The sequence below is a fragment of the Aquila chrysaetos genome, chromosome 6 (genome assembly GCF_900496995.4).
Source record: "Aquila chrysaetos chrysaetos chromosome 6, bAquChr1.4, whole genome shotgun sequence".
NCBI classification, from domain to species: Eukaryota; Metazoa; Chordata; class Aves; order Accipitriformes; family Accipitridae; genus Aquila; species Aquila chrysaetos.
Window position 1 is genome coordinate 4814671 of NC_044009.1, and position 22323 is coordinate 4836993.

A 22323-nucleotide genomic window follows, 5' to 3' on the forward strand; every position below is an offset into this window, starting at 1 on the left:
TGTACCCATGTGTACTCCCAATTCCCCTGGGTTTGCTTCCTCCCATTTCACCTGACACTACACAGCCTGTGTTCAGACTGATGGAGGCCTGGCTCTGCAGTATTTGAGGTACATAAGATCAAACCTGTGAAGTTCCCCAAGCCTGGAGTTGGGGTCTAGGGGCTCCAGTGGTTTGACAGTGCCCAGTTCCTCCTGACTGCACCATACAAAACCATTTTGTTGCTTGCAAAGTTAGTTATGTTTGTGCTTGCTCCAAACTGCCTCGCCCTTCTAGCCTGAGTATGACTGATCATTTCTTCTGGGCACATTTTTCTTTCCTTCCTGAGAACATGCCCCCGAGACAAGCTTTAAGTCTAATAAAAAGCAAAGGAAATCTGTTGAACTGACCGCCTTCTCTAGGCACGCCATGCTGACACAGTACCCCATGAGGCCCCCCTGCATGACTCCTAGGCTCTTAGCAAGGAGACGCCATTTGAAACCCAAGTGCAATATGGCCCACATGCCCACAACGGCACTGCATGCTGTTTTTTTGTGCTTTTTCTGCCTCGCTGGGGGTGCAGATTCATGTGGGCTGCACAGCCATCAATCAGGTTGAAATGCTGCTGGGTTGCACACAGCTGAAATAAAACAATATTGGCCAGGAAAAGCCCTTGGAATTAAACTGTCACTTTGTAGGTAGATGATTCTTTGCAGTGCCAACCTCCCCAAAACTGCACGTTATACCCCTTATAGCTGTGTCCTTGGCAGTAGTTTCTGACTTATCCTGGAGACTTACCCTTCCTGGTGCAAAGGCATGAGAGGGGAACATTCCCTGCAAAAACATGCTCCTGAGCGATCAGACGCTGGAATCATAAAACTGGATTTTTATGCTGGATAACTGCTGGATTAGAGATGCTCCACCATCATTGCACTTTGTAAAAGTCCCTTGATTGCTATGCATGGAAAATCACGTAGAGGTACTGAGTCTTACAATGACCTAGGGAAGATGGAGCACAAGAAAGCCTAAGGCCAGGGGAAATTCAACATTGAGTAGTTGAGCAAAAGACTGACGGTGAAGTATGGTAGGGTGCTCTTTGGGAATAGAAGACATATTATGAAAGGTCATAATTAGCTTGGTGGCAGGTAGAAGTGGAGTGTAAAGCAAATCCTGTGGCCTGGGAAGCTGAGCACTGAGCCTGTTGCAGCTCCATATTCCTGTTCAACAGAAGCAAAGCTGTGAGAGAGAACTGGCTGTAGAAGACCAGCCTAAAGTCTTCCACTTGTCCCTTGCCTAGGCTCTTCTTTCCTTGTGACCACAAAACCAGCACAAAGCAAGCAAATGTCCTTTGCAGGAGTGTGAGCAACAAGCTGTGTGCTGAGAACCTGCATCCCCTCCTACTCGCACGGTCCCATACCCGGCAGGCAGGACTCACTCGTGGTTCTGGCCGCAGACGCCGTGCCAAGAGCCGTGTCCGCTCCACTGAATCGAGTGTCTGCGAGAGAGGGCGCAGCTGAAGACACTGGCACTACAGTAGCTAGAGGCAGCATTGATCAGGCATCCATGATCAGAAGTCTGGCACTGTTCAGGTGTTGGTATAATTTTTCCTGGATCAGCAGTTTTAAAATTGCACTGTACCATACATATTAAAAGTCAGAGCTGATGTTAAAAATGCCACTGCTCAGTCATGTATCCTGCCTGATTTTTCTTTTTCTCTTTCTTTAAAGAAAAGGTTGAGCATCCCTAAGGCTATGAGATAGCTAGCTGACTTGAGTTTCTGTGGGAACCCGGGCTTGTTACCAGTTAATCAAATACTCAATGCACTCTTTTAAAATAATATATTTCTTTCGTGGTTTATGAGGGAGATGTATGGCGAATAGGGTGGACACCGGGAACAGAGAGTTTCAGGAAAATGTAAAGCCACTGTAGCTAGTAATCCAGTTTGACAGCCCACACAAGTACACTAACACATTGGTGTAACATGCTGATGGAGCAGATGGAGAAAAAACACCAACACAGTTCTGGCTTAGAGGCATCCACCACCCAGAAATGGAAAACAGTTCTCATGATCAAAATCCCCTTCCATTGCAAGGCCTAGTCATTCCTTGTGTTTTACAGGCCATAGTAAAATAATAAGTGTAATATATATATTAGTTTTTTTGATTGCTTGCAACATGCTCATGAGCACAGAAGCTGACTAGGCCAGCCTTTTCCTTCCCTGTTTAAAGTGGTTGGGCAGGAGAGTTCAGAGCTTTGCAGAGTGGGAAATCACTGCTTCAAACGGCTAAGGATGCCAAGGCAGGGAGCAGAACCACCACAGATCAGGACTTGTTTGCCAGTGGATTAATATGCTTAGTAACCATTATGCAGTGTAGGGTGCATTCCAGGGCGTGAGCCTTTGTAGCACCTTGAAAGCACTTCCTGAATACTCAGGGACTTCTCTTTCTCCCCAGTGCCTCACAAAACACCTGAAGAACATGTGTCTGGGTCGCTGTGTATGCACCACCCTCACCTACTCTATCCGACAGTTCTGCAAGTGCCAGCCTGTTTATGTTTTGGTAAGTTTCTTTTTTAAAAGCAGTCCTGCATCTAAGTGGCCTTATGAATGAGGCTTTCTGACTGCGCTACTACGTCACTGCAGTTGAGGCAAGATCTCCGGAGGAAAGCGATCGGATGCAGAAGTCAGCACTCTGTCACTCAGATTTCTTCTCTTCATTGACTCTGCAGATCGTGGTATTTTTAAGGAACGTTCATTGGAAAGGTAACGGCAGTCTGACTAATGCTGGTTTTGGGTGTCTATTAAAATTATTGAATGACTATTTAAGATGTCTTCTTCCAGGCATTCAAAATCTCCTCTGACTTCACATCCTTCTCTCTTTCTTCTCATCCCCCTTTTCTGTCATGCTTTTGTCTTACAGCTTAACTCTGCGATTAACCACCACAGGTTTTAGGCACATGAATGATGAAATGACTTGAGATGACAGACCTGATGTCTCTCTTAATGCTTGTAACTTACACCGCTTCTCTTAATTATTCTGTCTTCTCCCAGGATTTGAGAGATGGACTGGTTAGTGTCCTGAAAATTATTTAAAAGCTACCGGTTCCTGCATTTAACAGCCAGTCTGAAAGTAACTTCAGTACAATGACTGGGGTAAGGGAAGGACCTAGACTGAATTAGATCTTTTAAGGTCTCCATATAGAAAACTCGCAATTACAGCACAAAAATTAAACTAAGAGTTGTCAGTGAGGATCTGCTATGAGAATGACAAACCCTGCATGGCTGCGGGGACCTCAGCCTGCTCTCTCACCTGACAGTCTGATTTCTGATTTTCTCCAACTCCAGCTGGCTTCAGTAGGTTTGGGATTTGAATTTTCTATGGAAATTACTGCCCCCAGTTTGCAAGCCAGCAGGGACAGGGCAGGGAGCTTACAGACCTTGGCCAGAGAATTTTGTCTGACTTTCTACAAAATAGGCGCTCAGGATTTATTCAGTACTAAAGGGAGTTTAACAGATGCTGAAGATGTAGGTAACATTAGACTAACTGGCCATTTTTGAGAAGTGATTCTATGGACACAGGTTTGCATGCAGCTAGGAGTATGTAGCATGGGTCAATCATCAGCCTACATGAGTATACAAGAGCTGTGTTAGACACTCATGTACTAGGCAGAATACTTTGAACATGTTTTATTTAAAATGAAACATTACTGCACAACAACCATGGCAACAACAAAAAAGCAGGTAAGGTGGCTGGAATAGGAAAAATATATACTACTTGTTAACTACCGTAAATGCTAACCTACATATAAAACTACTACATCCATTTTCATGAGATGGTGAAGGGTTATTTGGAAGTGAACCAACACACAAATCAGGGTGCTAATACCAAAGAATACATTTCCCAGCAGCTCATAATCTGATATGATGATTTGAGATGAGGCTGAAAGCTTTTAAACCAGCTGGATATTAATTGCCAGGAATTGTGCATCCAAAGGCCATAGCTGCTCATTCAAACCATGACAAAACCATTAAGTAATCCCCTTTACAGAGGCCAGTGTGCAAGTCTTGCACTACCTCTTACAGGGTGTTCAAGACTCCTTGCTGAGCAGGTCTTTCCCTCTCACTTCAAAATACATTCTGCTATAAAGGGGAAAGCAAGCTAGGAATCAATTAGCCATTAAGAAATTATATTTAGTATTTAGGGTTTTTTTAGAAAGGAAAGCTGAAAAAAACCAGTATGAGTAAACCAATAACAACTCATTTGTTTTCTTAATGAATGCGTAATGCTTATGTAAAGCATAAGAGTTATCAAGCAGGATTCTCTTGCCACAGAACAGGTACAGCACAGACAGTAGGATTTAAATTTCCTTCATGTTGTCTTCCTGCCTTAAAAATCGACCTCATTCTCATGGGAATCACTTTTAGCTCCTATCATCTTCCCCTCTCTTGCACAGGCAGAGTACAGTGGCGATGAGCTACTGGGACAGGAGGGTCTGTGGGCGCTTCTGCTCTTGCCGAATGTCCCTGCATGGACCTTGCCTGCAGCAAAAAACCACTGCAGGTCTGAGCAACCCAACACGGGGGCACAGATGACTTGAGGAAAGCAGGGACTGATTTCCTGGTCTCTGAAACTGGATGCATCTGTCCATAGTTTGGATCTCTGAGTCATGCAAGTCTGCTTTTATAATCAAAATGAAACAGGCATGTCTGGATTGATCTCAAAGATACCCATATAAAACACAGCATCTGTATCAAGGCTGTTTCTCTGCATGGGCTAGAAAGGAAGCTTAAGGTGGCAAAGTCATACCTAGACACATAACTTCTACATGTCTTCCTGGATATTACACTCTACGGGATATGGAGTAATTGCTCCTGTAACGCTCACTGAAAACTAACTCTCACAGGCTGTAAGCAGCTCAGCAAACACACTGGCCCACACGCTTAGCTCTCTCAGCACATACCTCAAGCACAGTCAAGGAGTTGAGCAAAATCTGGAACGCAGCAGACGCACTAAATGCTGTGATTAAACCTCTGTCAAAGACTTTATACTCACTATTCTTCCCCATTAATGTGGGCCTGTGAAAACCCTTCTCTTGGTCTATTTTTTTCTTTCTTTGTGGAATAGGTGTTTGCTAGCATCAATGTGGGATGCCCTGCTCCATGGGTGAGACCCAGCTCCTCTTTTCCACCGATTTGTTTTCTTTACCTTCCAATTTACCTGACACAAGCGGAATCCCAGTTAACTGCTGGGATCTCGTTACAGTCACATTTCTTTGATTCCACCACTGTATTTCTTAATGCAAATCCATGTTTGTGCTCCTTTCCCTACCTTTTACATCTATCAAGAAAGTCCTCTGACATCTTCAGAAAATCACTGCACAAGCCTTTTCCTCTGGCCAGGCCTCTGACAAAGCATCTTTTCCAAACCAGCTCTACTCCTGCTTTGTCTTCTCATATAGCTTTCCCCAGTCCCTAACCATGGGCTCTCTTGCTCTAGGGAAAAAGAGCACAGCCCTTCCCTCAGGTGTGGCCTCTTCTTCAGGATGCTGAATGAGCTCCACCTTTCTGATCCCTTATCTGTCAGCAGCTGCTCTCTGCAGTGGTGGGTGAAGGTCTTGTACTGTGGCCCTAGAGCAGGGTCTTCATCACTCTAGAGAGCTGCTTGCCATGCTTGTGGAAAGTTTGGTGAGTGGTTTTCCCTCCTCACGTGTACTTTTAGTGTCACTACATTGATCTGCCTCACTGAGCTGTGTAGGGGTTAATGAATTACTGTTTGTACAGCTCTTTGAAGATGAAAAGTGCAATGGAAGGGCTCTGTTATTGTTACCATGTATGAAGAGTTCTGTACCAAACCCAACTGTATTGTGTTTGGCCACTGGATGTCACAGCTGCTCAACACACAATGCAGCTGAAATAAGAAAGGAAAAGTGCTTACCCAGCAGTGGGCAACAGCCATGTTTCCAGAGCCATTTTTTGTTTTGTGAAGAGTGTTTGTTTGTTAAGGGCCTTGGGGTCTTCTCTTGTGTTTATGCACTGCTAATATTGATTTTCAGAGAGACTGAGCAGCAACTGTGCTTCCTTTGCATGTTATTACGCTGGGAGATCAGGAGCAAAATGAGTATTTTTATGGAAGGAGGTGCAGATATGTATAAAATACTAATAACACAGTGTCTGAGAAGGTGGACAGGTATTTGCACATGCTGACAAGCTGTCCTGTCACTGAATTATTCCTCCTTTATCCCACCACCATCCAGTCCACAGCATAGAGCCCTGGTATGATGGAAAAATTTCTCCCAGGCCAGCTCTCGACAGCACTCCTTCAATCCTCGCACTCAGGCTACGTTCCTGTGTACCTCACACTAAATGCAGAGGGAAGATTGACCTCCCCTTTCCTAATCCTCCCTTCACACTTTGTTTTTTTCAAAGTCTCAAGTAGAGATCCAGAACATGAAGTCACTTTCAGCAAAGTCTGTAGAGCAGACCAACATAGACATTACAAGAACTGTAATTACATTTCCTGGAAATGAAAATGAAAAGGGATTATTTGGCCATGTTCTTTTCCTTTTATAGCATCACATTGTCCTTTTCGCCACCTTGGGGAAATGGTGAGTGAAAGGCTGCTCATGCTTGTGGTGCAGTGAGGTGATAACCACACCAGAAGTGATAGGAACATTAAAGAGTGAAAAGTATTTTGAGATAATCCAAGGGCTATAGCTATAACTAAGAGTAATTGGCTGAAACGAAGCAAAAGAAAATTTAGGTTGACAATGAACTGCAGGCAGCTAATGCTGAGATCTGTTAGACCGTGAAATGGAATTCGCAGTGGAAACCTCTCTGCTTTAGAATGGTCAAATCCTGCTTTTAGGAACACTGGTGTAAACCTCTGGTGTCTATCTTTGGCTGCCTCAAAGCCCATTTCTATCACAAAGCTTCAGTAGAATCAACAAATGTATGTGAATTTATGTTGGTAGAAGGTGAATTTAGCCAAGCACATCAAAATATTATATAAGAAAAAGGAGGCCTAAAGGGATTCTGTGAACTGGAGAAATGTATTCTACTGCTTTTCTATCTCTGACTTCTGTGATCTCTGTATGTAGTTGAAAGCCAGGGGGCAAAAAGGAAAAAAAAAAAAAGCATGGGCAAAATTTCAAAGAAGCGAGGGCCAGTTTTGCAAGGAAGATGTAAAAACATTACAGGAATTGTTGAATAAAAGGATCTCATGTTTCAATCCGCACAGCTATTGCCAGCTTTCCTCATGGACTTGGGCCTACCAGCACTAGCTGCTTTTTGTCTTTCATAAAACTTGTGTAGGCTCTGAATACTTTTATTCATCGAGCATGACTTCAGCAGCGAAAGCTCTGTTTGAAGAGGTTTTAGACTCACTTACAAAAATAGCCTGATTGAAGGCAATCTGTCCATCTCATATCAAACAGCCTGTTCCTGGTCAAATGTTTGCTGGACTTGGGAGTGATGGAGCTATTACTGCAACCCCTGATGAAATTCCCGCTGATTCAGAGGGAAAGGAGTTAACCCTTTCAAGTTCTGGGTCAAAGGAGCACTGAGATATTGAGCCAGCTACTTCAATGCTATGTCAAGGTTTTAATGTGGCTACCAATACTCAGAATGGATCTGAAAGTCAGACTTGAGCTGAGCTTTAGGCCAGCGAGGACAGAGGGAATAGCCTGGGAGAAGCAGGATTTAAAAGATGGCAGAGAGTCAGGGAAAACTGTAGAGATAAAAGTGAAGTGCGTGGAAGCCAATGATGTGGGATAAAAGGCTTATTTCCTACTGTAGTCGAGGCGGGAGGGGGGACGCTGAAGTCTATGTAACTGCATCTGTGTGAAAGTAGCCTGCCTTTGTGAAGAAATCATGCCAAGAATATTCATGGCTGAGATACCCAACATTAGATTTTCCCACTGGCTAAATTTGGGTGCAGAGATGAGTCCTGTTAGACCTACAATCTTCTTCACTTGTAAAACACCAGTTTACTTCAAGCACGGTCCTGCCGTGATACCTGGAGTTCCTAGGCACTACGTCTGTACTTCTCTCTAGCAATTATATTGAGGTAGCAAAACAGATGACTAACAAAGACAAACCTCAAGACAGCCAGGTTTAACGCCATATACGCTAAAAATGCTATAGCTCCAAGAACCAATAAGCAATGGTTGATGTGTGCAATACTTTATACAGGAGAAGGACTCCTTCCATACTATTCAGCTTGTAGTTAGAAGCTTAATATTCAAATACATTTAAAGAATTTCATTAAAATTATTGTTCTGTCATAACTCCAAAACAAATTCATACTTAGTGCCCTTAGTAAGTCCTCTCCCCAGATTTCTGTGTCTTCCAGGGTAGCCACTAATTTGGGGGAAGCTAACTTGAGCTAACAGACAAGTGGTTTTTGGATGTGCTGAGCACCCACAGCGCCTGCTGATGTCGAGTGAAATGTCACAATTTTAGCATGTTGCAAAAGCTCCATTAAAAATTAATTCACTGTCATCTCCAGTTTCCTGGCACCAGTACATTCTCAAATGGGCTTTATTTCAAATCCTTTGTGCAGACTGGGCTAGCTGATCGATAAAGCACAGGCAAGAGAAACAGCTTGTCCCTGAATGACATCCATTTAAACACTCTTGGCATGCACAGGCAGGGTGGCAGGAGGGATGCTTTGGTGCAGAGATGACCTCCTGTTCTTGACTCTTGTTCACACCCTCATGTGCTGCTGTGTGGAATCCTGGAGTATAAACAGGTATAAACCCCCAAAATTTCTCCCTCAGCTAATTTCAAAGCTTATTTACCCAACTGGATACACAAGGATTATGAACTGCATTGCAGGGCATGTTTGATTAGTTTAGTCCTTACACAGTTCAGTGCAACTGTCAGAATAAATGACTTCTTCAGGGGAGACAGGGGAAAATACACATTTGGTTAATCAGCTCAATATTACAGCAGTTTCCAAAGATTAAATATGCACCGCACAAAACAGCAAACCAGGAAGGGCCTTTTAATGTTAACAATTCACTTGCAAAGAATAAGATTTTGAATAAAAACCTGCTTCTGTTCTTCAGCACAGGCTAATCCTAGAAACCTGAGTTCACGTGAAATCTGTAACCCACCTCTGCTCTTATGGTTGAATTGCTGTTATTATGTACCTTATTGCTGAAAATAATAATTGCAAATATTATTACAAGTGGCAGGGACATTGCAAACAGAAGTGCTGAGATTTCACTGATGTGAGCTTTCTTGCCAAATGTTTCATATTGCTGCCTGTCACCCCAAATCAACTGCAAAGTTGATTTGCATTTGGTGTAAGCTGTAGCTCCTCTCAGCACCAGGTGAAAATTCCATTCCTGCGGAGACTTCTGCTCCCCTTTTGTTATTAAATTGTGGGTTTATGGGTTGGGAAGCAGTGCTGGGCAGAAAGGGCTGTTGGTAGTGTGTCATTCTTGAGGGGTGGGGAGAAGGCTTTTCAAAGGGAATGACATTTTGCCTAGAAACAGGATACAAAAAGGCAGGCACAAGATCCATGGTCTGTTCCCTGGTTTGCCGAATGACTTTTTTTACTGGACCTTGGGCAATTATTTGGTTGGGACACATTTTTAAGGAAATCAAGTGGCTGAATATGTACAGAGCCAGTACTGAAGTCCACAAGAGCATTTAGACATTGACACCTGCTAGTTTTTATTTGAATTCCCATATGTTTTTTAAGAAGTCATCAGGGTTTCGGTATCTTGTATCATGCCTGTATCTTTCAACAGTCTAAAGTGTTTTTCAGAGCGCTGAATTTTCCAAAGGTTGCAACTCTCTCACATTCAAAACTAGATTTTCAGTGACTAGGGAAGGTGTTGAAAGCAACATGCTTTGAAATCCTGGGCTTGTGGGTGTGGAGCACTTTTAAATCTGGCCTGAGAAGTCTGATTTTCAAAGGAGCTAAGTCTCTACAATTTTGACTTCTAATAAGATTGTGAATACTCAGCACTTTTAAAAACCAGCCCCTTAAATGCCTTCTGCCTTGGCTCCTTCCTCTGTGTAACAAGGAAACAGTTGGCCACCTCAGGACAGTGTTTTGAGATCTGTTAGGTATCTTTGCTTACAAAGCACTGTTTTAAGGATACTTGCAGTGAAGCTCTTCTACCTGCTCATCAGGAATGAATGGACAGGAAAAGTGGGCAGAGAGCATGCAGCAGCTGGGGTCAGACAGTGACTCCGAGGCCATCAGCTTTGTCCATCGGGGGAAACCTGTTCCATTTGCACAGGCGGCTTGGTTCAGAGAATCAATGAAGTGCCTTTAGCGTTTAAAGTTGACTGTCCAAATAAAATATCTCTATGGCAATAATGTTTTGGATGGGTGAGGAGAAGGGTGGAATGGGTGCTGGAAAGGCCAGACCTGGAGTAAATTGGTATTTACACTTCCTGAGGATTTTTAAAGAAATGAACTCTCCACTTTGGTTCTGACTGCAGATACAGCGAGAGACATGTGGATCACAGCTGTCTTGTTCCAGCTGCTCCTGGTGCATCTGGGCTGCTCTCACCTACTGCACTGGACATACAAAGGTAATGAAAAATGAGGCTGTTCGGGGATTGCTACTGCTTGCTAAAAGACGCTCCCATCCTTTTTGTGCTGCAGAAACAACACTCAGCTTGACTCTTTTTCCGTTAGTGAAAGATCTCCAGAGAGCAGCTAATTTATTCCACTTTATTGATGCCTGTGTGTCTTGAAAGTGATTCTCTTCAACGTCACCCCTTTTTATGCCTTTGTGTGGTTAGGACACATTGTCAGAGTTGGCAGACCAATGAGGTTCGGACAATGGGCGAAATCTTTACAATGTGTTAGAATAAAAGCTGCCCTTTGGATGATACTGGAAGGAAAAGCCTTAAAAACTGGCTGCTTATTATTTTATTGTCATATTCCATGCAGTACAGATCACTAAGAAGTACTTATTCATGTATTTATATTTTCTGTGAAATTTTATCTGATTTTCATTTGTTTTAGGGGGTTGTTTGCAGAGCTCATTGAAGTAAATGGTAGTCCTTGTATGATCTTCACTGGGCTGGGAACCAAGCTAAAACAAAGGATATTGTTGACTAGATGCAACATCGCAATTAGGACACTAAGCTGTTTGCAGAAGTTCTCTCTGGATTTTCTTTTGGCCAGGCTGCCTGCATCTCCTAAGCCTCCCATATTTAATCAATGTCAGGAAACAAATACTTGCAAATTGACATTACTTAAATGAAATAAAAAGAAAAGAATTACCAAATAGTAACAAATCCTTAGGTGTGGCTGTAATTATAATAATTTGAAAATTAGGAAGATGTTGAAGTAGTTCTGAACTATTTTCTTTTTACAACAATCACGTCTCCTTCCAAACCATCTCTGCAGGATTTGAAGTCAGTGAGTTTAACAATCACATGATGATTACTCCTTAGCTCTAGCTGTTTGTCTCAGACAGACATGACTCTGACATTGGTCAATATATTGCAGTTCTGGGGTGAAGAAGAAGAGGTTTCCTTACTGATTGTCAGTCACAGCCATGACAGAGATGGCATCAAAATTCCTACTTATCCTTAAAGTCCTAAATATAGCAATATGGAGAGGGAAAATAGCCTTGAAAGGTTCAAGCATTTGTTAAGAGTTTCAGCAGCACCCAGACCTCTGCAGGAAAGATTCAAATTAGGACTAAGAGGCTTAAAGCCATTGGAGAAAGGCTAGCATCCAGCATGCCAGGTCTCTTACACATTTGCTTCCTCCGAAGGTGACCACAAGAGATTTTTAGTATTAAATACTTGCAGAAATGATGAGCATGTGCAGGTGAAGCTAGGGCCTTTAGTTCTTAGTCCCATGTCAAAGGTTTGTGTCTGAGCTAGTGACACTGAGCAGGAAAAGGAGCTGGTATTAACACTTAGCGTGACCTTTAGGGTCTTTTAGGCCTGGGGGCTGGAAGGGCATCAAAAGCTCAGAGCAATCAACCAAATCCAGAAATTGGGATGCCCAGGTCCTATTCCACACAAGGATATATCTCACAAAAGCAATGAATCACTTTCTCATTATTTGTTGTGTATAAAAAGAGGGCACCAGGAAGAGGCATAGCACTGTGCTGAGGAAAGGGGTGGGTTTTGTTAATAAAAACACACCCAGGACATCAAAGCCACCCCAGACCACTCCTATCCCAGAAAATATATAATAAAAGGTTCCATTTATTTAAACCATTTCATTCCTATTCTTCTTTTGTTAGTTCTCTCCCTAGTTAAAAATAGGATCAGGAACTGGCAGCAAATTTGCTAAGCAGAGACTTCCCACCTATTGCCCTGGTCCTATTCACTCTCACATCAGTTGAGAACCCGATTCCACAACTTTGGCAGTTGAGACACATTTAAATCCCCATTTCTATATGAACACTGCTTCTCTTTTGGTGGAGGTTCAATCTCCAGTGATCAGTAAGCTATTACTGCAATGCAGGTTTCTTATTTTGCAGCACAGTTGTCCTGCAGACAGAATAACATACATTTTCACTCTAGGGAAGGCAGAGAACCTTTTATTGCTGCAAGTCCTAGTGTTATAATAACTAGATTGACATGCCCTGCTGGCAAATGAGGAGAGTTTTCCGACTCCTGAGCTAACGGCAGTTCTCACCATGGCCTAATAACCTGGTTTGTTTCTCCTCCACACAGAAGGAGAGCTGGATGAAGAGCACTGGGGAAAGCACTTTGCAGACTGTGCTGGCAAACACCAATCTCCAATTGACATCCAGAGGAAAAAAGTGAGGTACAACCCCCAGTTGCTGCAGCTGGAGCTGAGTGGTTATGACGGGCCTTTGCAGGGGGATTTCACAATGACCAACAACGGTCACTCTGGTAAGACTGGGGGGATCCTTCTCGTTACCTACCTAAAAAGAGGAGCTGGTCAAGAAGTCATTGCTGACAAAGCAGCAGCCTGAAACAGAAATCAGGGCATAGAGCTCAAGCAGTTTATTTGGTCCTGCAACAGCTCGAGCTGTCAGTCACCTTTTTGTCAGCAAGAGAAGCGCTAAGGCACAAGGAAGCAAGTGCTGCCTGTCTGCTCCAGCCGCATTTTGCCCCCTGAGCCATGGCTCCGTACATGCATGGATCACCGCACATGCAGCACCCAGGGCCCTCCCATGCACTGCTTCCATGACAGTCGGTGATGCTGGCAGCCAAGAGTGCAGGGAACAGGTGAGCAGCAGCAAAGCAAAGGCCTTACATTTTTGAAATGCAGATGTCTTTAATAGTAGGGCTGTCCTGAAAACCCAACCCTTTTTATCCACACCTCTTTGTTAGTGTCCTGTACTGCTGAGTTCAGCTTTCTGTGCATCATACCGGGTTGAGTACTGCAGTGCATTCAGTGGGAGAAAGAACATACCTTCTTGCTGAGACAACTGATGGAAGAGATACCTGAACCTGACAGCTTTCTGCTTTTAAGCTATGAAGTAGGCTGTAGTGCATCCTCTGGAGGCTTCCACCAGGCAGTGTAGCATGCACTTATTACATTGTGTTTGGGATATAAAGGAGACTTTATGAGTTCAGGTATGTATTTTCCCAGCACATGCAGGATATGGGAACAGCTCCTGTGTGTTCATCTCAACACTCTGCCGTAGCTAGAACATGATCACAAATCTTTTGTGGCCAGCAAGTCACACTAGGTTGAAATGCGATGGAATGAGCAAACTTTGCTGTAGCAGTAGGCAGTTTTGTCTTCCTTGGCTGAGCAGATGTCCTGGGAGTATGTCAAGCTCATGACAGTGCAGAAACAGATTATTAATTTTAGCTGATTGAAGTGCTATCCACAGACAAAGCCTCCCCCCCCCCTTTTTTTTTAAACTCACCTTACTTTGCTATCTCACCTCATTCTGCTCTCCTAGTTTTGGTGTTTTCCCCAATCACACATGAAAGCTTTCCAGAAACATATATAAACCAGAGGAAAAAAAGGCAGTTATATATCTGCAAGATATTTTCTCTCTTAGACATTAAAAAGGGATGAAAGGCAGCTAGAACATTATAGATTGACCCTTTCTTTCAGTGAACTACAAGACTGCAGGACAATAGTAAGGAGTAGTATTTGGGGCATACTGACTCTTCTCTGCATTCAGAAAATGCATCTTTTTTCCCCTGTGCAATAATAAAAACTAGAAGTGATAGGAATGGAGAACGATAGTTCAGTAGCAAGTTTGCATCCAAGGTTTGGTTAGATATAGTTCATACAATGTACAACACTGAGGAGAATCCCTCCCTTATAGTCAGAGGACTGGTATTTCAGGTCTCAGGAAGGCAAGCTGAAGCACAGCATGGGTTAAAAGCCTTGCTTTGGGCCACACGGTCTCAAGGCAAGGCTTATCATTTAGGAGGTCCTGGATTCCCCTGCTGCAGTCTGTAGTTCATTGTCTAAATAATTAATCAGCTGGTACTGTTGGGATAATGCTTTTGGACTACAGATGAGCAATGAGACAATTTTCTAATAGCTGCAGTGGAGAGGGAATGAGTATTTTGGGGAAGGTGTTTGGAACGTAAAGCTGGTAGCTCTTTAATCCTGCACAACAGTCCTTTCTTCCTCTCTGTAACAGAGGATGAGAGAGAAATATGGTGTGAGAGCAAGGAAATGAAGTGATGAGAGACATACTGCCTTCAGAGAAAGACTGTTGTGATTTTATTTCTGAAAATCATAACTCCTGTTTGTTGCCCACACAAGCTCAACATGCAGTTAGAAGCTCTCATGTCAACACTGCTGCTCTGACTGCCTACAAATTACTTTCTGCAGGTTTAGCTTTCAGATCTGACCACACGTGTCTATTTTCCTATTCTTTTGTTAACATCAAAACAATGATTTTCTGATGCAGGGCATTTTAGTAAAGAACAAAGGCAAATGACTGTCCTTATTCACAGCTCCTGTGAAGTCAGGCTAGGTTTTCCTACTGGCTTCAGTGAGATGGGACAGGGTAGCAATATCTGTCAAGGAAAATATTCCACTGGGCCACAGCAGAAAGCATTCAGCTGATCTGAAAGGGACAGGAGATGGATTTATCAACAGGACTCTCCTTACAGGCTCTCAGGATCTGAAAACCAAGTGTCTCACCTAAGAAACCAGCTACACTTTCTCTCTAGTTGTATAATTACCAGGCTAAATCCCACCTGAGAAAGCCTATTTGCAGTAGTGCAGAATGTCTGTGTGCAGACACACTCACACAGATAACCTTAGGTTAATGAAGCCTTTTGTATTTGGCATTTGGACTTCGTTTTTTTGTTTGGTTTTTTTTTTTTTTTTAAACAGGATTGGTCCTCTAGCAGGTAGCAAGGACATGCACAGCTCTGGATGATTAAAATGTCATCCATGCAGGATGTGCATGCTTCCTCCAGTAGCAGATTCGTTTTAGAACTGGGACCTCAAATGTGGCCTTCATTGAACTCAACCACCTCAGAGGCCAGAGACGGGAAAATAGGCTTGCTGCGTGTGCTGTAATCGGTAAGGCAGTAATGGACAAGAGTCCAAATTGCAGAGCAGAAATGCTAGAGAAAGGCACAGTTACAGTCAGATTCACACTGCATAATCCCAGCCAATTTTTCACTGCCTGTCAAAACTAGAGCTAAGCAGGAGTAAGGCACTTCCAGCTCAGAGCAGTCACGCTTTCCACACACACTTTACGCTGGTGAAAAGTAGAAGCAAACTGGGCTGTTACCCACCTTCATGCTTTCAGCAAAGTATTTGCATAAAATATTTTACAGAAGACTTAAGCTTCCAATAAACTCAGAACATAATTCTCCGGCTGTGTTTGCAGAAAGCAGAAACCACAGTGAGGTACTTGAGGTAAATAACCCTAATTATGAAAGGCAGTCAGCAGGGATCTTATGTGAAAAGGTAGATAGTTTTTTTCCCCCACTCTAGACTCTTAGGGATGTTACAAGGAAACATGTTTTCATCTTGTCTGTCTGTAAACAGCTTACAAACAAAAGAAACTTCTCATAAACCCAAACTATGACTAATGAATCATATACTGCGATACCTTTTGCAAGGATAGTTGCTATTTTTTATAACATGCTCCGGGTTCTCATTAGGATGAGCCAATTCTCTATTTTCACTCCTAGATTTAGTGTATTTATTAACATAATATGTGATTTGTGGCAGTACATTAGCAGAAATGTTTCATAGTCTCTTTGTGAATACTCCTTGGCAAGGAGAAGCAAAGAGATTTGTCTCTGCAAATCCTTCAATCATTAACACAGCTTTTTCAAACTTACAGGGCTCTGGCCCAGTATGCCTGTTCCTAGAAGATGCAGGGTCCAGAACACTGGAAATTATGATGACAGGTTAGATGAGGCCAGTCACTTTGTTGATTTCTATCCCCCTTTTCTTCCTCAGAAATAAAGTAGTTAACAAATCTGTGCACAGCCTTGCAAGATGTGATGTACTGTGCAAGAGATTAGCCTGAAAACACCCTTATTACTGCCTAAGGAAAAACCCAGAGCTGCTCAGATGGAAAAGAAGTCTGCAGACACAGCTAGTGCCCAGTCATCTTTGTGCCCGGTATGGTCTTTGTGGTGCAGAAACCTAAGGTCAGGAAGGATTTTAAGCACACCTAGCTTTAAGTGCTTTTCCTTGCATACTGGAGTTAGTTCCCTGAACATGACTGTGCCAGCTTATTTCAAAGAGGGTGTTATTGGCAGACAGCACTAGGCACTGTAAGCGTAGCTACAGGAACGGGCATGGCTGCACCCACTGCTGTCTCCAATCCTGTTTTTCAGTTCAGATTGATTTGCCACCCACCATGCACATCTCCGGAGGGCTCCCAGGCCTCTACACAGCTGTACAGATGCATCTGCACTGGGGTGGCCTGGACCTGGAGACCAGCGGCTCTGAACACACCATAGACGGGATGAGATACTTTGCAGAGGTACTTGTGAATGGAGCGGTGTGGAGGGAGGGTGCGTTGCAAGTGTGGCAGTTGGAAAATGGGAGGCTGCAGCACACAAAGCCTGCAGGAAGCAAGGCAGAGACAAGTGGGAGAAACAGGGCTCCCGTAAGTGCAGGTGGTTGGTGCAATGCAAGGGCTGAGCCTGATGGTGCTGGCACAAAAGACTAAGAAAAGCCGTTGCAATAGCACTAATGTCTTTCAAAGAAGGGGTTGTTCTTCCACATTCATCACAAAACTATTAAACTAAAGGTCTATTTGGCTGTGCTGTGAGGCACAAGCAGCAGGAGGTGGGATGCTGACTCTCCCTTCAGTCTGTATTTGGTCCTTTAAAGCACCGAGGAAGCCATTTATCACTTCTTCCTAAATGACCCCTTCTCTCTTCTGACAGCTGCACATTGTCCATTACAACTCAGCTGACTACTCAAGCTTTGAAGAAGCCAAAGACAAACCAAATGGATTGGCTGTGCTTGCCTTCTTGTATGTGGTAGGTTTGATGCCCAGGTTGCTGAGCAAAGCCAGTCTGTGATCACTGTTTGTCCTACAATCGCAGTCTGAGCAGGTCCAGACACAAGCAGCCTGTACTAGGTTTGCACATTTATCCTAAGAGATGATGTCTGCCACCAGTTTGAGGAAGCTATGCCATAGCAGGACTGTTCTTCCCTTATGTCATCTGGGGTTCACACAATACCAGCCAGTAAAACTTGGGAGCCCCAGAAAAATTTGTCCCATAAGAAGTACAGAGGGATTATCAGGTGTGGCAGCTGGGTTTTCCCTGCTGTACCTCAAGGCTTTGCTCTGATTTGCAAATGGGAACACTTGATTTTGTGTGCATTGAGAAGTGGTGAAAAAGGATCCTTACAGTTCACTATTCTATCTGAGATCTATGTGTACATACCTTATCATGCCTAGGATTGTCCAGCCTACCAAGAGATCTGCGATAGTATTTGTTCTCTTTATCTCCCAACTCATCAATTAGTGCCCCAAGCTGATTAGTAGTATAGAAGGACAGGCAGGTCACTAACCTTTTGTTCAAGTTTCTATGCTGTGTTTAGGATGGGCACTTCGAGAATACCTACTACAGTGAATTCATTTCCAAACTGGCAAAAATCAGGTTTGCAGGTAAGACCTGGGAATGCCTTTCTACATACTTGATATTCTCAAAGCCTGTACTTACGTACTGGGTCTGGGGACAGACATTTTGCTGCTGTTTTGCTTGCAATTATGCGGCCAAGCATCCTCAGCCATGCACAACTTCACACCATCCCTGCCCAAGTACCTCAAACAGCAGCCCACACAGCAGGGTGGTGTGGAAGATGCTCAAGGTCGCAATAAACATACTCCTGGTAGGTCTACGCAACACACTGCGGCACCATCTGATAACTTCCTACAGTCCTGCAGTCTGTACACCCAGACAGCAGGTGCTCTGCTGCACTAATACAATACACTCCGCTTCCCGCGAGGACTAACAGCTAGTGGCAAAGCACCGAGGTGCAGTTGCCCACCACCTCCAGGACCCCAGGTATCTCTGAATGACAAACTGGAGATGCACTGAAAGAACCATTCGTTACCCTCCATCTTCATCCAGTTCTGCCAAAGGTCTAATATACCAGTGCTCTGGACAAAGTGATTTGCCAATCCCAGCTTTAACACCACTCTCGCCTTTCTCTTTGCTCCCCATTAATTGTTAATATTGCCTCTCTGTTTTCTTTTGAGGTCAATCAACAAAGCTCATTTCTCTGGATGTCCAAGCCATGCTGCCAGAAAACCTCTCGCACTTCTACAGGTACCAGGGCTCACTAACAACCCCACCTTGCTTCGAGAGTGTGATCTGGACCATCTTTCATTCTCCGATTGTCCTATCACACACGCAGGTGAGTGATAACTGTTCACCAGACAGAGCAACTTCTCTTTCCTCCACGCTTCAACTTTCTACACAAGTTTCCTTTTCTGTCCTCCAGTGATTTTGAGAACAGCCTGACAGAGGAGCTAATAGGGCATTTCTCATATAGGGCTTTTGGGACAGACTCCTGAGCAACTGGAATTACAGGTGGCTGTAATGACACTGTGACGCTCTATCACAGCAAGGGTTAGTTTCTGTATAGCAGCAGTTTACCTGAGGTCTGGTGAGCAATAACAAAGTTCTCTGCTCAGTTAAGCTCAACCATACTGAGGCACTATAAAAAGGAAAAGACCAGTCAGAATCAACAAGGCAAAAATTACTGCAAGAGAATCCAAAACCAGGCCCCCCAAAACATAGAAGAGCCATTCATAACTTTAAAATAATTACAGAATAATTGGCATATTTTTAAAAGCGTATTTCAGGTTTTTTCTTGTCTACACTTACATTGTGCAGCTAGATTGGATCATTTCAGGAGTGGCCTGCTGTGAGTTTTGGCTGTGTGACAGGAGAGGGTTATCCAGGCTCCAGCAGAAGCATTACAGAGGTCTTTGTTGAGTGCACAGGAGCACTGGGCAGTAACCCCACTTGTCTCAGCAGTTGAATACCATCACATGGCAGGATCCCCTTCTCTTCTCTCTGTCTGCCTTGTCAGGACAAAGGCTTTAGCAGGGGGAAAAAAGTAAACACAACTAAAATAAGCTTACTGTTAAGTCTTACAGAGTGGTTCATCTTTCTTAATGAAAAAGAAGCATCAGAAACTTTTTCTTCTAGAACAACAACATCATAAAGTGGAGACTACAGTAGTGGAGGATCACAGTGGGTTCTCATTTGAAAGAGAAATACTCTTTTTGGCAGGGGGAAGGCTAGTAGGCACTTGTGAGAAAACAGTATGCTACAGAATAGCAGCAAAATCTCCATCCATGCATACCATCAGGCAGGTGTTAAAAACTTCCTTCAGGCAAAATATCTTTATCATGAATTAGCTGATAAAAGCCCTCATGTTCTATTCCTTTCCCCTGCTAATAATCAGCAAGACACCCTGTGGGTTCCTCTATAACATATTGCTGGGTTTAATCCTGAGCTGCAAAATCTGCACTGCAATTCTAGGCAAAACTGTTGTTCCCACTGCCCTCCGTAATAAGCCTGTGTTGCTCACAGATCAGCCTCCTAGAGAACACCTTGCTGGACTGGCAAAACAGGACACTCCGCAACGACTACCGGCATGCTCAGCCCCTCAACGGGCGGGTGGTGGAGTCCTCCTTCAAAGCCAAACTCACCCAAGGTAAAGGGAGTCAGCAGGCAGGACTCAGGCTTTCCCTGGGGAGGGTCAAGAAACCTACGTGGAAGGAGTTAAGTTGCAAATCACTTAAGCTAGGCATGTTGGAGATCACCTTTCCCGGGAGTAGCAGTGTAGCAGTGTCCCTGCAGAGCAGGTGGAGATGGCCCACATGCCTCTCTGCCTGCTGCCAATACATCTTGCTTCTAATGGTGCAGTGGTGGTTGCAGGTTGTGTGCCAGCGCTTTGTTTTGACTGCAACGGTGTCACACAGGTCTCCCAAGATAAGTGGTACTACGTGGCACTACACAAGAATACTAGGTTCAGATGTGTCTGCATCCATATGGGTGAGGTACACTAACCATTGTAGAAACAGTTCTGGCAAGGCTGATTAGCCAGGCACCATATGGAGGTGAGACGCTGCATTTTAAAACAAAGGTTTTCCCCAAACCTTCTACTAACTAGAAAGGAGAAAAAAAAAATCTACCATGTGCAGGTCCTGGCCTTCTGTAAATTCAGCTGTCTGATTACTCTAGAACAATGCCATGCAGAAGAATTCAACCTCAGACTGGAACAAATCCAGATGCAGCTCCAAGACATGAAGAGAGAGTTGCTGAATGGAGTGAGCCACATAGGTAAGAAACGCACATCTGTGGCCTAAATCATTAAGGGGTTTGGTACTGATATGTGCAGGTAGAATTTTGTCCCATATCGAGGCCTGCTGATGGAAATTCTTCAGCTACAGCATCATTAAAGCTTGCCCTAATCTAGATACTCCTACAGCAACTGCAGCTTTCTCCTGCAACATGTATGCACATTATTACAAACAGTGAGGAATTTAAGCTCACAGTTCCCCTAGGATAAACAATCATCATCTCTACTTTACACAAGATGAGAAAAGAAGAAGGGAAAAAAGTTATTTTCCCAAACAGCTGGGTGAGGGGGCTAAACTTTTCATCATTTCAAGCCCCTTCCCTGTTGGTACAACACACGCCAGTAACTGCGGCTCAAGACAGCTAAGACTGCCCCAGCCCTGCCAGGTCCTATGGGTATATTCTTCAGGTTTTGGGCTGATTCACAAGCACAGCAGGAAATGTAACAGCTGGCTTTTTTGTTATTTCAGGTATTAAATCCAGCACATTTCCAGCTTTCTACTTCCCTGTGGAAAACATTGAGAGTTTTGTGAACGTTCATCCCCTCCATGATATGTCTTTCCAAGCCTTCACCTTATGTTTCTGGACAAAAGCCCAGCATGCTGGCAGTCAGACTGTTCTTTCCTACTCCACACAGGAGAGGGATAACGAGATAGTGATAACCGTGGGCACAGATGTGGGATTGGGGATAGGAGGCCATTTCATCAGCTTCCCCCTGTACCACAAGGAACAAGATTGGCTGCACTACTGCATGGCATGGGCCTCCGAGTCTGGAATGGCAAATTTATGGCTCAACGGAGCAGCTGGTAAAGCAAAGAGTATCCAGAAGGGGTATGTGACCCAGGCTGGAGGAACGCTTGTCCTTGGGAAAGACAGAGACACTCTTCTTGGGACGTTCTCCAATGGTTTTGCAGGCTGGATGACTCACGTGAACCTGTGGAGCCAAGTTCTCAGTCCTGCAGATGTTCGGGCACTCGCACTGTGCAAACCAGGGCAACTGAAGGGAGATATCATAGCATGGGGAGAAACCTCCATGACCCTCTTGGGTGGGGTGGTTCTGGAATCTGACAGCAGCTGTCAGTGACCCCAACTTTTTTTTTCTTTTTTGTTTTTTTTCTTTTTTTAAGGCAGAAAAATCCAAACTGCTTGCTGGGGAAACTGAGAAAAACTTAGATTATTTGCTTGTTTCTCCTCCTGCTTTGTATAGGCTCGCTATGCACCTGCTAGTGTTCCACGTCCTTTTAACAAGAGACCAAACATCCATCAGTGGGATAGAGGCAAAGAACAGAGCAGAACTTGGCACAGTCCACTACCTTGCATTGTCACATCCCTCCCAGGAGTTTGATTTAGCTCCCCATACACAGATCTTCCTATGTGCCAAAGAACTGTCCTCTTTGGTCAAAGGAGCCACTTTCTCAAATAAAATCTCTCTCACATCCTTCACCCAGTCTCAGTTTCTCACCATCTTCCCTGCATGCGTCCTTCCTATTTCTCACCGTCAAATCACCACCCCTTCCCCAGCAGACATATCACATAGGAAAGGGCACATAAAGCCCTTGCAGGACAGAGTGAGGCCCCTCTGCAATCATTGTGCTTTGAT

General features: G+C 44.0%; 1 protein-coding gene across 2 annotated transcripts; it reads left to right on the forward strand.

Annotated features, from left to right (window-relative positions):
* The first annotated feature begins 2417 nt into the window (after positions 1-2417).
* Positions 2418-22166, forward strand: CA6 (carbonic anhydrase 6). Of its 2 annotated transcripts, XM_030018224.2 has the most exons (11): positions 2426-2535; positions 2705-2738; positions 10437-10529; positions 12645-12827; positions 16725-16873; positions 17283-17378; positions 17947-18013; positions 18608-18765; positions 19953-20076; positions 20607-20705; positions 21194-22166. In XM_030018224.2, the coding sequence occupies exons 1-11, from the start codon at positions 2455-2457 to the stop codon at positions 21805-21807; spliced, it is 1698 nt and encodes a 565-aa protein (XP_029874084.1). In that variant the 5' UTR covers positions 2426-2454; the 3' UTR covers positions 21808-22166. The 2 variants fall into 2 exon arrangements, with proteins under 2 accessions (XP_029874085.1, XP_029874084.1); XM_030018225.1 differs by lacking the exon at positions 2705-2738 and having other exon boundaries at positions 2418-2535.
* Positions 22167-22323: the final 157 nt, after the last annotated feature.

Coding starts and splice junctions, on each gene's coding strand:
- CA6 (XM_030018224.2), top strand. CDS start 2,455: ATGTGTCTGGGTCGCTGTGTATGCACCACCCTCACCTACTCTATCCGA. Junction 2,536..2,704: donor GCCAGCCTGTTTATGTTTTG/GTAAGTTTCTTT, acceptor TTGACTCTGCAG/ATCGTGGTATTTTTAAGGAA. Junction 12,828..16,724: donor GACCAACAACGGTCACTCTG/GTAAGACTGGGG, acceptor CCTGTTTTTCAG/TTCAGATTGATTTGCCACCC.